The 16,525-nt window shown below is 42.6% G+C and overlaps 1 protein-coding gene across 1 annotated transcript in view; it reads right to left on the bottom strand.

Annotated features, from left to right (window-relative positions):
- The window catches only part of KIN (Kin17 DNA and RNA binding protein), a 35,547-nt gene extending 20,930 nt beyond the window's left edge, over positions 1–14,617 (bottom strand). The window contains exons 1-6 of the mRNA XM_025445581.3: positions 14,427–14,617; positions 9,375–9,469; positions 4,699–4,742; positions 4,493–4,615; positions 3,079–3,260; positions 383–431 (exon numbers count right to left, since the gene is read on the bottom strand). Of these exons, the coding sequence (XP_025301366.1) occupies positions 383–431; positions 3,079–3,260; positions 4,493–4,615; positions 4,699–4,742; positions 9,375–9,469; positions 14,427–14,540 (607 nt within the window). The 5' untranslated portion in view covers positions 14,541–14,617. The remainder of the gene's footprint in view (positions 1–382; positions 432–3,078; positions 3,261–4,492; positions 4,616–4,698; positions 4,743–9,374; positions 9,470–14,426) is intronic.
- Between the last annotated feature and the right edge of the window lie 1,908 nt (positions 14,618–16,525).

Here is a 16,525-nt window from a genome sequence, read left to right as displayed (position 1 = left end):
CACCGGGGACTCCAGAAAAGTTGCCCCCGTCATCCTCTGGACAATACTGGGTGTGCATACGATGGCCAAAAGTGCCCGCAGCCACCTCACATTCAGCTGTTGACAGGATACCATGGCATCCAGAGGCGCCCAACCTCTGGGGCTCTTGTTACAGCAAAGTATTTACATACTATTTACATACTATTTAGGCTGATTTTAGTTGTGTTTTTGTTTTTTTCACTTGTAGCTGAAGGCATCCTATCTGATTCATTATCACCTTTTCATAAAGTGGTAAAAACAATGCAATCCAGACAGATCATGTCTTGTCCGCAAACATGTTGCTAATTTTTGGTAGCGCTAATACAAAATCATCCATATTAAAAGAAGAAAAAAGTAAAGCTACCTTTTTCTTCATCATTTTCTCTGCTTAACTCTGTAAAAACAGGAGCCTCCTTAAAAAAAAATAAAAAAAAAAAGAGAAAAAGAAAAAGAGAGAGTATGAAGGTTTGGTTCACAGTGCACTTACAATATTCAATAATCCCAAACTGTGACTTGCTACCCATATTGTAAGACAGCTCCAACATGCAGTTCTAAAATGATTAAGATCCTAGTTAAAAAAGTTATATGTGTCGTAAGTATTCTTCAACTGAGAATTATTCTAAAGGGGAAAAAAGTAGCTTCTCTGTACTACACTGCAGAAGTTTATCTACATTTTTATATCTACTACAATTTAAACAGGATACAACATAAAACAATAAACCTTAAGAATTTTAGCTAGAAGATTACTTTAAAAAGCAAAACCTTTCCATAGTGGGGGGGATAGTTTAGTGTAAGATCGAGAGCCTAAGACTCAGACCCGAATGTAAAACCCAGTCACCTCTGCACACCATTACCTTTGTCGCCTGTCAATCTCCTGCTCTCCCTGGGCCTCAATTATTCTGTCTTTAAAATAGGAATAATATGCCTATTTAGAGGTGTCATAAGGGTAAAACAGGAGGATATAAAGAAGCATTTAGCATAACGCCTGTGATAGTGTTTGATAAATGTTAATTATTGTTTCTACTAATAAAAATGTTCTTGAGAAACAACTGAGCTCTTCTTTTCTCCATTAAGATCCCACAAAGGAAGGCGAAAGACATGATATTACTTTTTAAAAACTGATAATATCTAAGAGTGGAATGAGGAAGTACTAATAAGCAGGACTTCCCCTGCCTTTTAGGGGGAGATGCTATTCACACCTGAAAAGTACGAATTAACTTGAAGATTTTAATGGAATTAAGCTAAAATGTTACAAAACAAAAATATTCCAAAAAGTAAACCACTTTCCTCTGTACAAGATGTGATCCTTCTTTACTTCCATAATAGGAAATCATCATTTTTCCTCTACAGAAAATAGAGGTTTATATTTTAAAAAGGTGAGAAAATTTCAAGAATAAAAAGCTTTTAATCTTTGGCAGGAGTTTAAATTTGACAATTACAGCAGTTTAACCATTGTTTTTATTTTAATACAGAAATCTCCTAAAAGACTGTGTGAATGCACGCATATGACAGTAGTACCGTGATACACATGTGCACCCACCCACTTATCAAGGAGATCAATTGACATGGTATATAAGTTGACTCATAAATGTATCTTAGGGGCACCTGGGTGGTTCAGTGGTTGAGTGTCTGCCTTCAGCTCAGGTCGTGAGCCCGGGTTCCTAGGATTGAGTCCTGCATTGGTGTCCCCACAGGGAGCCTGCTCCTCCTTCTGCCTATGCCTCTCCCTCTCTCTCCGTGTCTCTCATGAATGAATGAATGAATGAATGAATGAATAAATAAATAAATCTTTTAAAAAACTTAAATAAATGGGTCTTTACTTTCCTCTTGCCTGCTACCTCTTGCGTCACTCTGTACTAAACAGCGTCTATAAGACAAGTACATTAATGATCAGAATAGCTGTATTCACGATAGCCAAAAACTGAAAACAAGCCACATGTTTCTCAACAGGAGAATGGATAAACTGTCTGATGTTTCTACAATGGAACAGGAGATATCAATTTAAAACAAGACTTAAACACTGATAGGAAAGAAGATAGGTGCAGTGAACATGAAGAACGTTCTGTTTGAGTTAAAGCAGCCAGATAGAGAGTATAATATAGGATCACATTTCTACAAAGTTCAAGAACACACTAATAGATAATCAACAGTGGTACATTAGAACGTTGGTTCCTTCTTGGGAATGAGGAATTTAGTTAGGAATGACTATGACCCTAGAAACTTCTATATCTTGATCTGTGTGGTCACTACATAGGGTCCTGGTCCATCTATTACCCATCCATTCATCTACATATGCATGTACATACGTAAAATTTCACTGAGCTGTCACCCTAAGATTAACACACATCATACACTTTATCACATGTATCTTATACCACAATAAGGTTTTAAAAAATACTCAATGGCTAGTAATTTTACATATATACTAAGTTATGTTTTCCTGTACACACATAATTTTTGATACATAAATACCATGAGTTGGGGGGATTTTACCTTTTGTTTACTGCCTTATCCCCAGTGTCTAGAAAAAGGCCTGGTACATAAGGGGAACCCAATAAATATTTGTTAAAATAAATGCCTTACTCTAGTTATGCTAACACCTGAACCACCTGAACCATGTTCTCTTTCCCCCATTTGCTGGGTTTTGTGGGTTGATTCTTTGAGCCCAGAGGTTGTATCTACCTTCAGGCAGTCTATACCCTCCCCAGGCTGGGGCAAATGCTGGCCCTCTAGGCTCTCACGCTGTTTTTAACTCCAGCACTACATTCATTACAGCCACGCAGTATGATCTGCTATGTCTTCCCCATTAGCTATCGCTTCTGCCTCAGAGATACAGAAACTGAGGTTTAGGAGAGTATAAAACTCTTCAAGATCATGAGTCAATCAGTTAGCACACAAACCCAGGTTTGTCTCAACTCCAAAACCTGGGCTTTTATACTTGGCCACAGTTTTTTCTTCTCTTAATTAAGGAACAAGACCTACAAAACCCAATTCAACACTTAAAAATTTTGCTTCTTGAGTCCTTTCTCTGTTGCTTCCTGGAATGTTATTGTCACCCACCTGTTCTTTCCCTTCCAGTCCTCTTCTCACTTGTTCTTCAATAAATTTGGCTGTTTTTTCCTCATCATCAAGGTCCTGCTTCTTTTTTTTCTCTAGTTCCAGCTGCCGGCGGATAGTTTCTGGGTCTCTGTCTATATACTGAATATACCAGCCTTTTGGAGTCTCATCCACCTTGCACAAGCCTTAAAAAAAAAAAAAAAAGACAAATTCGTATTCAATCAAAACTAAAAGTAAATAGAAATGTGTTCTATCTCTCTGCATCATATGCTTATTCATTCAAATACACCCATTCAAACACATTCAAAAACACACATTCATGCAACATACAAATTTTCCATATTCATGGTTGATGAAATTTAGGTTTTAAGTAAAATATTTTATGTCCTTAAACAGAAAAAAATTGTATTGTTTTTAACTAGCTAGGTTAAGTCAACTATTTAAGCAAGAGAAACACATGGAAGAAGTATTATCTTGCTTAGTAATTATTTAACTAAGTATTTAACATCCAAGGAGTACATGATATTCTACTAACTTAACTAAGTAGAAATTTTTCCCATAAAATGAAATAAAGTTGGGCAGCCCCAGTGGCCCAGTGGTTTAGCACTGCCTTTGGCCCAGGGTGTGATCCTGGAGACCTGGGATCAAGTCCCGTGTCAGGTTCCCTGTGCGGAGCCTGCTTCTCCCTCTGCCTGTATCTCTCTCTCTCTCTCTGTCATGAATAGATAGATAAAATGTTAAATAATAATAATAATAATAATTTTTTAAAAAAATGAAATAAAGTAACACACTGAATAAGAAATACACTGACACAAAATTTCCTTCTCTCTTCTCCTGAGCTTCAGTCTATGAAGGTCAGAAATGGAAAAAGCTGCAACAAATTTTTAAAAGGCTCCTTGGGGCGCCTGGGTGGCCCAGTTGGTTAAGTGTCCAACTCTTGGTTTCTTGATCAGCTCAGGTCATGATCTCAGGGTCATGAGATCGAGCCCCCATCAGGCTCTGCACTCAGTGTGGAGTCTGCTTGAGATTCCCTCTTGATCCCTACTGCTCAGGCTCGCTCTCTCTCTCTCTAAAATAAATAAATCAATCTTAAAAAAAATAAAATAAAAAGCTCCTGTAACAAAAGTTTCTGAAAGTAAAATGAGTATGGGGATAAGAGAGGGAAAGGACTGACAATAAATCTTAATCCAAATGAGAGGAAATTTCAGTGATACATCTCTGCCCAATCAAAAGAACCATTCCACTCATAATCATGTGTAACACACAAAATCAATCCTAGAAGATTATATGTATTCTCACCTGTTTTGAATTGCCCTACTCACCCTCGTTTCCATAAATTTACTCAGAAACTATGACAATTCTCTCTCCCCGCACTGGAGCTATGAAACAACTACTCAAATCCTGGTCTTATTCTTACCTTCTCTGCCCAGCCACTTTGTAAAATCAGTCAGAGTCTCCCACTGAGTGGCATTCATATGGATATGCTCCCGGTGGCTGATATATTCATTATAAACGATGTTGTTGTGGACTCTCTTAGTTCCTAAGAACAAAATATGATATCATCAGTCCTGTGCAGGTTATAAGAGCATGACGTTATTATATGCACAATAACTGGATGCTTACCAAAGCGTCTCCGGAGAAGTTCTAGAAAGTCATTTCGGAATTCCCTAATAAGGAAAGGAAAGAGTGTGTTATGGTAATTCTACAAATATAAAGCATCATCTTGCTGAAATGTAAGCCATCATACAGTGTGAATGCCCAAAGGACAGATGAAACATCTATGTATCTGTTACAAACCTTTAAAAACTGAAAAAGGAAGGAATTCCCAAAAGATTATAGCTTTCAAGAATTACAGTGAAAAGTCAATTTGCTGTTGAAACCTTTGGCCTTAGCAGAGTAGCCGTAACCAAAGCGACTACACATCTTTGCAGAGGCTCCTTCATCAAGTCTCACTGCTACTGAATGTAGCATAATAACACCATTCTTTTGAAGGTAGCAAACTCCCCTTATTACATGTGAAATTAGCATTTACTGTCCCTCTGCGCTGAGTACTGTGTTAAGTGCTAGGTAAACATGTGTGAATGAGACATAAATCTTGACCTAGGTTACAATCTAGCAGAACCCATCATAACAGAAATCGAACTGCAAAAGAGACATGAGAAAGTATCATGGGAGTTGATGGAGATGCCCAGAGGTGATCCCCAATTTGGGCAGTGAAGTATTAAACAGGACTTCAGAGTGAAGAGAAGGCCATTTCCAGCCGGTAGAGGGACATGAAAGTATCATGTCTGGGAAATGATCATCTAATCAAGCTAATGTTGAGAGTAGACAGCAATGAGGGATACAGTGGGACAGAAGAGAATAACGGGGTGGGGGTGGAACACATAGCTGGAAAATACTGGTAGGGCTTATCTTAGAAGCACCTTGAAGAGGGTGGGTTTTATGCATGCAGTGGAAAAGCACCAGATCATTTATTTAGGAATTAGTCCGTGAAAATCTGTGATTTAAAAAGATAATCCCGTGGAAAGTACAAAACAAGAATTCTCCAAGTGTGGCCCCCAGAAGAGCAGCATTGACATTGCCTGGGAACCAGGTAGAAATGCCAAGTCTCTAGCCCTAGCTCAGATCTTCTGAATCAGGACCTGCCACTGTCGTCACAAGCCCTCCAGGTGCTCATGATGCCTGTATGGTTTGTGATCCACGGGCAAAAAACATGTGCAGGAGGAGAAGCTGCAGCTGGGCGACCAGTGAGGAAGTCATGGAATTACTTTAGGTGAGAGATCATGGGAACTATTGCTAGAGCTGTGAGAATGGAAAGGATACATGTTGAAAGGACACTGTGGAGGAGAATCAAAACAGGGGCTTCCTGGGCAGCAGTTATCAGACAGCCCAGGATAACAGGCAGGTGTGGTGGGCAGGATACTGCCTTTAGTTTTAAAATGTTGGCTTTGAGAGAACCAACCTTCAGAAATACAGAATTGTGCAGAAAAAAAAAATCTACAACTTAAGACAGATATTAGGAATGAAAATTAAGATTCAGGAGTCATCCCACATGAAGGTTAGCAGCTGGAAGAATGGAACTCCTGGAACCTGCGTGCTATGGATGAAAGGAAGCCAAGCAGGCACCCTGAAGAAAATTCCTGCATTTGAGCTACTGCGGGGACAGGCAGAGGGGTTAAGGAAAAAAGTAAGCAGAGGGAGGAGGAGGGTGAGGAGGAAAGCCAGGAAAGAGTAGTAAACAGAGAGGTGTTCATGGACAGTGAAAACAGATACCCAGGAAGATGGAAACAGGCACAAGTGACCCTTCAGGAGGCTGTTGGAGGCGGAGGGCAGCTACTGTGGATGCAGTGAATGGGGGGGTAGAGAGGAAGGCTCCAGTGTGGATAGTTCTTGCCAGAATGACATTTCCCCAAGTGTGGCACAAGCACCCCAGTGGTATTCCAGTGGTTTTAGGTGGTTCACAGATAAAGAACTTTGGTCTTTTCCCTATGTTACTTGCCTTGATGGCACAAAAGCAATGCAGGGTGAACCTGCCGGCATCTTAGCCAAGTCAAGGCAGTGGGTGGTGAGACCAAACTGTACTAGCAACCTAGGTATGCTTCATGTACTCACAGTGAAAGTCACTGCCCATTTCATTGAGAACATCCCTGATGAAGCACTATCATTAATGGGATTCAGTCTCAATCTTTGGGGCTATATCTTTCTAACATCCCGTGTGATGAAATGGGATTAGGAATAAATCATTTCTGTTGCTGCACAGGGGTTGTCTTAAACAAAGTACTTGTGTGAATGTTTGAGCTATGTGCTGAACTACCTTTTTCCAAAGAGCACCATTTTTATTTGAAAGAATGACTGACAAGTCAACCATGATTATTCCAGATTAGATATTTAGTAGACATTTTTTTTAAAACTAAACAAAGTGTGTCATGTCAAGGAGAACAACTGACGGTATTCTGTTGCCAATGATAAAATTCGAGCCGCAAGCAAAAATTTGAATCTGGTAAACTGGCATCAGCTACTGTGAGTTCAATGTATTTCCCAAAACTTAAAGACATTTCTGATAACAAGTGCTAACATTAATAAATATGATTTTATGCTATTGTGTAACAAAACGTGTCACCATTTGGGATACTCAGTAAATGAATGAATATCTTCCAAATGACCAATACATGATGCTATAAAATCATGCATGGGTACAAGATCTGCTTAAAGTGAAAGATCGAGGGACATCTGGGTGGCTTAGTGGTTTAGCGTCTGCCTTTGGCTCAGGTCACGATCCCAGAGCCCTGGGATCTGCCTATGTCTCTGCTTCTCTCTTTGTGTCTTTCGTGAATAAATAAATAAAATTTAAAAAAAAAAAGTAAAAGATCAAGAGATCATAAGGTAATAGAGTTTAAAAAGTTCACTGATATGGTTTCAGATTCCACACCACAACAAATCTTTAAGAAACTACCATGCCAGCGTGGCCTGAGGGCTTCAGTCAGTTGAGCCACTGACTCCTGATTTCAGCTCAGGTCATGACCTCAGGGTCCTGGGACTGAACCCTGCATTGGGCTCTACCCTCAGTGGACAGTCTGCTTGTGGATTCTCTCTCCTCCTCTGCCCTTCCTCCAGTTTGTGCATGAGTGTGCATACTCTCTCTCTAAAATAATAAAAAAATAACTTAAAAAAAAAGTTTAAGAAACTACCATGCTATTGTTTTGATGCAGTATCAAAGAAGAATATCCAAAATTAACTGAAAAAGGCTATTAAAATATTACCCCTAGACGCCTGGGTGGCTCAGCAGTTAAAGTGCCTGCCTTCAGCCCAGGGCGTGATCCTGGAGTCCCACGTCGGGCTCCCTGCAGGGAGCCTGCTTCTCCCTCTGCTTTTGTCTCTGCCTCTCTCTCTCCGTTCTCTCATGAATAAATAAATAAATAAATCTTTAAAAAAATATATTGCCCCTATTACAACTATACATCTATGAACAGGATGGGTTTCCTTTAGAAACAGATTGAATGCAGAAGCAGGTGTGGAATCCAACTATCTTCTATTAAGACACTAAAGAGAGGGGATCCCTGGGTGGCTCAGTGGTTTAGCGCCTGCCTTTGGCCCAGGGCGCGATCCTGGAGTCCCGGGATCGAGTCCCACGTGGGGCTCCCTGCATGGAGCCTGCTTCTCCCTCCTCCTGTGTCTCTGCCTCTGCCTCTCTCTCTCTCTCTCTGTCTATCATGAATAAATAAATAAATAAATAAATAAATCTTTAAAAAAAAAAGAAAGCATTAAGACACTAAAGAGATTCGCAAAAATATAAACGTCACTCTTATTTTTGTTTTGTTTTAGAAAATACATTTTTAAAATAAAAAAATTATTTTAACATGTGATAGGTTTAATACTGTTATTTTAAATGAATTAATACATTAATTTTTTCATTTTTAATCCCTATGTTACAAATACCAATATATTAAAATCAAGTATCAATATCAAACATAAACAAAAGCTCTTCAGGGCTCTTCAATAATTTTTAAGGGTGTAAAGGGATCCTAAGTACAAAAGGTCTAGAACTTTGGAAAGAAACAGGTAGAAACAAAACTAAACATTAATAGTAATAATAATTTACAGCTATTCATCGAGTACTGAGTACTCTTGTAAACACTTTAAAAATATTAATTCATTGGGACACCTGGGTGGCTCAGTGGTTGAGTGTCTGCCTTTGGCTCAGGGTGTGATCCCAGAGTTCTGGGATCGAGTCCCACATTGGGCTCCCTGGTGAGGAGCCTGCTTCTCCCTCTGCCTGTGTCTCTACCTCTCTCTGGGTCTCTCGTGAATAAATAAAAAAAAATCTTAAAACAAAACAAAACTTTAAAAAAGTATTAATTTATTAATCTTTATATAAACTTTATAAAATAAAGAGAACACTTGGAAGAGGGTACGGTCTTTAGGTCCATTTTACAGATGAGAAGACAAAAGCACAGACAAATGTGTTTCAGCCAAAGTCACACAGCTCATGAGTAGAGAAGCCTGGACTTGCAGGTTTAAAGCAGACAGTCTGACTCCAGGGCTGTGCTCTTAGCCACAACTGAGTTGGAATGAAGACAGTTTATGTTGGAAGTGCAAGACTAAATTGTGAGACCCACTTCTGCAACAATTTTATGCTATAATAAATTGTCAAAGGAAAACAAAACCTGAGCACAAGATAATACAGCTATTGTGTTAATGTGTAAAGAATGAACAGAGCTCCCAATATAGAAAATACTAAGCATCTACTAAGAGTCCAACTGAATAAAGCTTATGAGAAAGGATGTCCTCAAGCTACTTACTCTGAAAAATAATCCATAAACTGCTGAGGATTTTCAGAAGCCAGCAAGAGTTGTCTCTGATGAGATTCAGACATACAGTGACATTTGAAGCCATTCTACAAAAATGGAAAGGTAGTAGTTACATTCTGATTTAGGTCATCTAGGTCATCATAATAGGCCCTAAAGAAAAGTATTTAATCAATCCTAAAAAGCTGCTCTTTGATGATAAATTGAAAAAACAAACAATAAAGAAAAGGGAAAAAAAGAGAAAAATAACTAGCTCTAAACACACTATCATTTTTTTAAACAAGTTTTTTACAAGGTTGAGTTATGCAACACTGTTAATTAAAGAATAATCCAGGAGATTAAAAAGGCAGAAAAACAGTGCTTTGGAAAACACACATTAATAAGAAACATGACTGGGCACAGTAACAAAAGAGTGACTGTTTTTTAAATCACTTTAACAAATTCTATTGGACACCTACTTCATGTAGTGCTGTGCAAGCACTTAGAGAGATGTAATGAAGTAAAATGGGTCAGTAGTGAATTTCTATTAAGGGGACTATTTTCACTCACTTTTCTCTACTTCAATTCATTATCCAAAAGATATCGTGGCATACTACAGAAACCTCATGTTAAATATACTAAATTTCATCTTCTTCTGATGGTTAATAAAAAAAATTCTAAGTTTTGGCTTTGTATCTACTCAACATTTACACCTGATTCTTCACTAGAAATAGAAATGAAAATGTGTCCATCCTCCCATATTCCCCATCTCAGTGAACAGCACAATCACACACCCATCACCCGAGCCAGGACCCCAGAGTCAGGCATCCTGGAATCCTCCTCTATGTCTGCCTTCCATCATCACCAAGTCCACTCAGCCTCCTTAAGAACTCTTCTAGTGTCCCTCTGCTCAATCCCATGTCTCTGGCCTGACGTCAACACTCCATCTTGCTTAGCTTCCTAAGCTTTGATCACCCACAGTCTACCCACACTATTCCTGCCTCATCTGTGTACCACCTGTGCCTTACTTTTACTTAAAGATATCTTAAAAGGAAACTTAGTATCAGTCTCATGAATGAAAACCAGTACTACATTCCCTAAGTTAAAAATAAATCAATAAAATGAAAACAAAATGATGTTATTACATTCAAGAAGCCCATAAGAGTGGATGGGCTGGTGGGGGGTGGCAGGGAGTACTCTGGATCTGACCTCCTTCCCCTCAATGTTCAGATACTGAGAGCTAGGGAGACAGGGGAAGACCTTGGAAGGGTCAACTTTTCCTCCTGCAGGCCACCCTCCCAGGTAGGGAAGGCAATGAATAGATTTGAGGGCAAACAGGACAGAACCACCACAAGTATCTTACTCTGAAGTTGGCAACTAAAAGAATGAATTAAGCCTTTAATCTCCTTTTCCCATAGGAATTATATTTTAGGGTAACATTTAAGGATAACCAAACAGTCCTAATTAATGAGAAAATGCTCTTTTTATAAAAGAATGGTAGCCAATAATACATTTAGAAAAATATAGAAAAATAACCACTTTGCAACTCTTATGGCAATAACGGACTCAATCACAGATACTAAAACACCTAAGTAAAAGGCTGATGGGAACCTAGATAATTCCTTACCAGTTACTTGCTAGTAAGGGAAAATATTACTTTCTGACATTACTTTACAGGCTGTCATCTTTATTTAAATATCTTAGCACTATCAGACATTATGGGCTTCCTTTTGTGATATAACACGAAATACACAGGATCACCTATAAAGTAGTCTTCCCTAAAATATTTAACCTGGACCTAATCAAGCCTTCATATCTAAGTTTTGGTTTATAGAAACTATAAATTAGAGAAAGAAGGTGAAAGATAACCATAAGAAAACCTGATTGTTTTATACCAGAAAGTGGCAATGCTCCAAGGCAGTTACCAGCCCAGTCTCTTCTAGTCAATGTCAGAAAAACAACTGAATGACAAAGATATGGAAGCAATCAAGCATCCACTGATAGATGAACAGACAAAGAAGATGGATAAAGAAGACATACACAGTGGAATAGTACTCAGCTGTAAAAAAAAGAATGAGGTCTTGCCATTTGTGACCATATGGATGGACCCAGGCTGTATTATGCTAAGTGAAATAAGTCAGAGAAAGGCAAATTTTGTATGATTTCACCTATATGTGGAATCTAAAAAACTAAGGGATAAACAAAAACAAAAGCACAATTGGACCTATAAACACAGAGAGCTGACGGTTGCTGGGGAGGGGGATTAGAAGATGGCAAAACAGGTGAAGGGGAGTGGGAGATACAGGCGCCCAGTGATAGAACGAATGTCATGGAAATAAAAGGTACAGCATAGGGAAAATAGTCAACGCTATTGTTAATAAAATAATGTGATATGTGACAGATAGCTACATTTGTGAACACAGCATAAGGTATAAACAGGATTATAGTCTAAGATATAAATTATGTTGTACACCTGAAACTAATGTAACTAATGTAATGTGTGTGTAATGTGTGTCAACTATACTCATATAAAAAATTAATTTAAAAAAAAGAAAAGAAAAATAATTGGGTTTCAGGGGTCAGGAGAAAGGGTGAGGGAAGTGGGGTCTATATTCAGTTTAGAACTGAGAAAGGATTAAAAGTCCTAATAATCCAGAGCGCAGAGATTTTTAAGGCAGTGAAACTCTATTCTGTATGATACTATAATCATGGGTATATGTCATTATACATTTGTCCAAACACATAGAATGTCCAACATCTAGAGTGAACGGTACCATAAACTGTAAACTTTGGTGATGATGACATATCAATGTAACTTTATTGATTGTAAAAAAGTACTGCTCTTTTGCAAGATGCTGATAGGGGGAAGCTGTAGTGGGGCCTATCTATGGGAAAGCTCTGTACCTTCCACTCTTTATTGCTGTGAACCTAAAATTGCTCTTAAAAAAATATTTTTTAAAGTCCTAATAACACATCCAATTCATAGCTTTTGATTTGATCATGGTTTGAAAAAACTTTTAAAAAGCATCTGTGCAGGACACCTGGGTGGCTCGGCAGTTGGGTGTCTGCCTTTGGCTTGGGGCCTGATCCTGGATTCCCAAAATCGAGTCCTGCATTGAGCTCCTTGCAGGGAGCCTGCTTCTCCCTCTGCCTGTGTCTCTGCCTCTCTCTCTGTGTCTCTCATGAATAGTTAAAATCTTTTAAAAATAAAAATAAATAAATAAAAAGCATCTGTGGGAACAAGGGAGGGAGGACAAGCGAATATGGAGTATGTTTCAGATGACAGAAGGAAATTATTAATTTTGTTATGTGGGCTGATGGGTATTGTGGCTACCTAGAAAAAGGTCCGAGTGTTTTAGACGGGGACCCTGGGTGGCTCAGTTGGAAGCAACTGCCTTTGGATCAGGTCCTGGGTCCTGGAATGAAGTCCCAATCATCTTGTTCCTCGCTCTGCCTTTTCCCCTCCCCCTGTTCATGCTTTCTCTCTCTCAAATAAATAGATAAAAATCCTAAAAAAAAAAAAAAAAAAAAAAGAGAGAGAGAGACAGAGAGAGAGAGACCCAAATATCTTAGAGATGCATACTTAAGTATGTAGTGATAAATGTCCCAAGGTTTGCAATATACTTTAACATATTTCTGAAAAAAGCAAAGACAGACAAGTTGCTTAGAATGTTAAATACGGGGCAGCCCGGGTGGCCCAGCGGTTTAGTGCCTGCCTCCGTCCCAGGATGTGATCCTGGAGACCTGGGATTGAGTCCCACATCGGGCTCCCTGCATGGAGCTTGCTTCTCCCTCTGCCTGTGTCTCTGCCTCTCTCTCTCTGTGTCTCTCATGAATAAATAAATAAAATCTTTAAAAAAAAAAAAAGAATGTTAAATATGGGTCATAGATACATGCATGTTCACGGTATTAGCCTCTCGTTTTCTGTGTGAGAATTTCACCTTGACTACTAAAAAAAGAGAAGTGGAGAGAGATGAAAAAGAAAAAAAAGACTGTATCGGTGTTATTCAGTGTGAGTCCATCCCGAAGCATCTAATCCCCCGCTGGCGGAAACCCTGGAGGAGGGTTATCCTTCTGATTATCCAACATTCCCCTGCACCTACGCAATCCAACTCAATGTCCAGAGAAGATGATGAGCCTGTCACTAGCTTGCTCTCAGTTCTTCAAGGTGCTTTATCATCAGCCTCAACAATGAGAGAAAAAAATATAGACTTCATGGGACCCCTATACCAAAGTTTCTAAGATCTGCCCAAAGACAGCCTGCCTTCCCCAGCCATGGCCACATCATTCATGGATTTAAAACTCCCAATCTAAAAAAAATAATAATAATAAAAAAGTAAAACTCCCAATCTTACCGGTAGGTACAATCCTCCCTTTAAAATTAAAAAAAAAAAAAAGTTTGTATTTATTCATGAGACACAGGGACAGAGAGAGGCAGAGACACACAGGCAGAGGGGCCGGGTGCAGGCCTCGATCCCAGGACCCCGGGGTCACGCCCTGAGCCCAAGGCAGATGCTCAACCGCTGAGCCAGCCACCCAGGGGCCCTCCCCTGCTTGGTGCAATTCTTATTCCCATTTAACGAGACAAGCCAACAGGCAGGGGGAATGCAAGCGACCTGCCCCGCACTACACGGGTGGGAAGCGGCGCGGCTGGGACTCCTGACAGCCTGGCCCGCGACCACGGTCCATCCACAGCAGTGCTGCCCGCGCTGCAGAAACACCTGCCACGGCGTCGTCCGACCCCGACAGGAGGCCTGGCTGGAGCCTAGTCACCCCGAGCCTCCCGGGCCGCGTCGAGTCAGGACTGCTGCTATCCCCAGGCCTGGCGCTGCCCCCTCCAGCGCCGCCGTTCTAGGACGCGGCTAGAGGAGCAGCTTCCCGTCCCGGAGAGCTGCGGAACCTTTTCCCAGGTCACTCCTTCCCGGGGTAAGCTCGCGGAGGGATGAGGCGCCCGAGCCCCCCGGCTCCCCCCGCGCGAGCGGTGCAGGTGAGGCCGCCCGGGGAGGCGGGCAGCTGGTCGCCCAGCGCGGACCCCCCTCCCCGCACACCCCCCCCGGGCCCGCTTACCTCGTCCCGGCACTGCTTCTGGCACATCTGGCAGTACCAGCGCAGCTTCTGAAGCCCCTTGGACTTGATCCTGTTGGCAATGGCCTTCGGGGTAAGGAAATCGGACTTTCCCATCGCGACCACCGGCAGCGACAACTCTCCCCAAGCCCAGCGCCCCGCCAACCGGAAGCGGAAGGAAGCTGGGTGGGTGGGCCCAGAGCCGGAAGGAGGTGGGGCCTCGGGAGGCACAGCCCCCTCCAACGCTCGCGAGGCTTCGCCGTCGGCGGCGGGAGGAAGCGAGACTGCGGGAGAGAGCGCGGTGGGCGGGCGCGTCGGGAAGGCCCCGCGCAGGCGCGGTGAGGCCTGTCTGACCGACCTTCAGCGGCGCCGGCGGCACCATGTTCTCTCGGGCGGGCGTCGCCGGGCTCTCGGCCTGGGCCGTGCAGCCGCAATGGTATGGCAGCTTGCGGGAGGGCGGGGAGCGGCGCGAGGAGTGGCAGAGCTCGGTCCGGGGGGCGCGGACGCGGGTGGAGGCGAGCGGCGCCGGCCGGGGGCCGCAAGGCCTGCTGGGCCCGCTGCCCCGCGGAGGCCCCGGGCAGCCCCGGCTGCGGGGGAGCGGCGGCCGGGACCCGAGGAGCGGCCGTCTGGGGCCTCGCGGGGGGAGCGGGGGAGACCCGAGTCCGATTCGATTTGGGGGCGGCCTGGGAGTCCCTCCTCTGATGCATCCCTGCGGAGCGCGCTGCGCGCAGGTGCAGGTGCAGCCCGGGGAGTCGTTCCCCGGCCCGAGGGGGAGGGGAGGCCCCGAGGCGAGGTCTAGGGCCTTCAGGGGCCCTGCAGAGCCGGGCAGAGGCCGCCTGGGCCGGCGGGAGCTGTTGGCCTCAGCCCGGAGGTGAGGGCCGGCCGCTGCTGAGTGCACGGAGCGAGTGCCCTCCGCCCGGGTCACTTGGGGTGCAGAAGGGACCCGGAAAAAAGACCCGCCTGATGGCGATCGGAAGGGAGAGACACCTAGTACTGCCTCGAAACCAGCAGGTTCAAGCAGTTACCCTGCAAGGTCATGAAGCTGCCCCCCAAGGTCCCCAGGAGGGGGAGGAGACAGCTGGGCGGCTTTCAAACGCCATCTGTGAACGGCGGTGCAAGGTTAAGGATTTTATTTATTTTTATTTTTTTAAAGATTTTATTTATTCATTCATGAGACAGAGAGAGAGAGAGAGACACAGGCAGAGGGAGAAGCAGGCTCCATGCAGGGAGTCCGACGGGGGACTCGATCCCGGGCCTCCAGGATCAGGCCCTGGTTTGAAGGTGACGCTAAACCGCTGAGCCACCCGGGCTGCCCAGATTGAGGATTTTAAACATTGGTTTCCCGGGGAGGAAAGGAGAAAAAAAAAAAAAGCACGTCAGAAAGCCCAGCAGTAGGCAGAGTAAACGTTGTTTTGTGGGTGGTACCATATAATAGGATGAAATGTCTTAAAGCTAGACAGTCTGGAAGAAGTTCAGACACGGTGCTAAGGGGATTATTGGCTAGAAGCTGAGCGCACCAATTCCCCAGTTTTTACAGCAAAGAGGAATTCTAAGGAGCTGCTGCGCCGAGCTAGGTTTTTGCGTCCTGATTTTCACGTGCAGAGACGATAAAGGCTTTAATGGGAACAAGTTATGGATTTCATTAAGCAAAGGATTCGTAGGATAGTGAGGTAATGACACCGGATGCGAATGCCTGCTGAAACTGTGGGTGGATTTGCCTTCAAAGTCAGGATTGTTTCTAATACTGAAAATGAGTATTCATGGCAAGTAAGTCGCTTAGTTGGATTCTCAGTCATGTAGGTTGACCATTTGTCAGTCACTCCTCACACACGTGTTGGTCCAGTACCTGGACCACGTAGGTACTGTGGACAGTACTAAAAAGTGGTGGTCAAATCAAATGGAACTCAAAAAAAAATATATATATATATATATATATGTATATATATACACACACATATATACATATATATGTGTATATATATATATATGCACACCCCACAAAAAGAGTGGTGGTCAACAAATACACGTGGTCTTAGTGAGCTTTGTGGGACAGTGTCTGGCCTGCAGTGGTGCTCAGCAAGCATCAGCTCTCCTTCCTTCCC

Source organism: Canis lupus, chromosome 2 (genome assembly GCF_003254725.2).
Source record: "Canis lupus dingo isolate Sandy chromosome 2, ASM325472v2, whole genome shotgun sequence".
In the NCBI taxonomy this organism is placed as follows: domain Eukaryota; kingdom Metazoa; phylum Chordata; class Mammalia; order Carnivora; family Canidae; genus Canis; species Canis lupus.
This window is presented reverse-complemented; position numbering and strand designations above follow the sequence as displayed.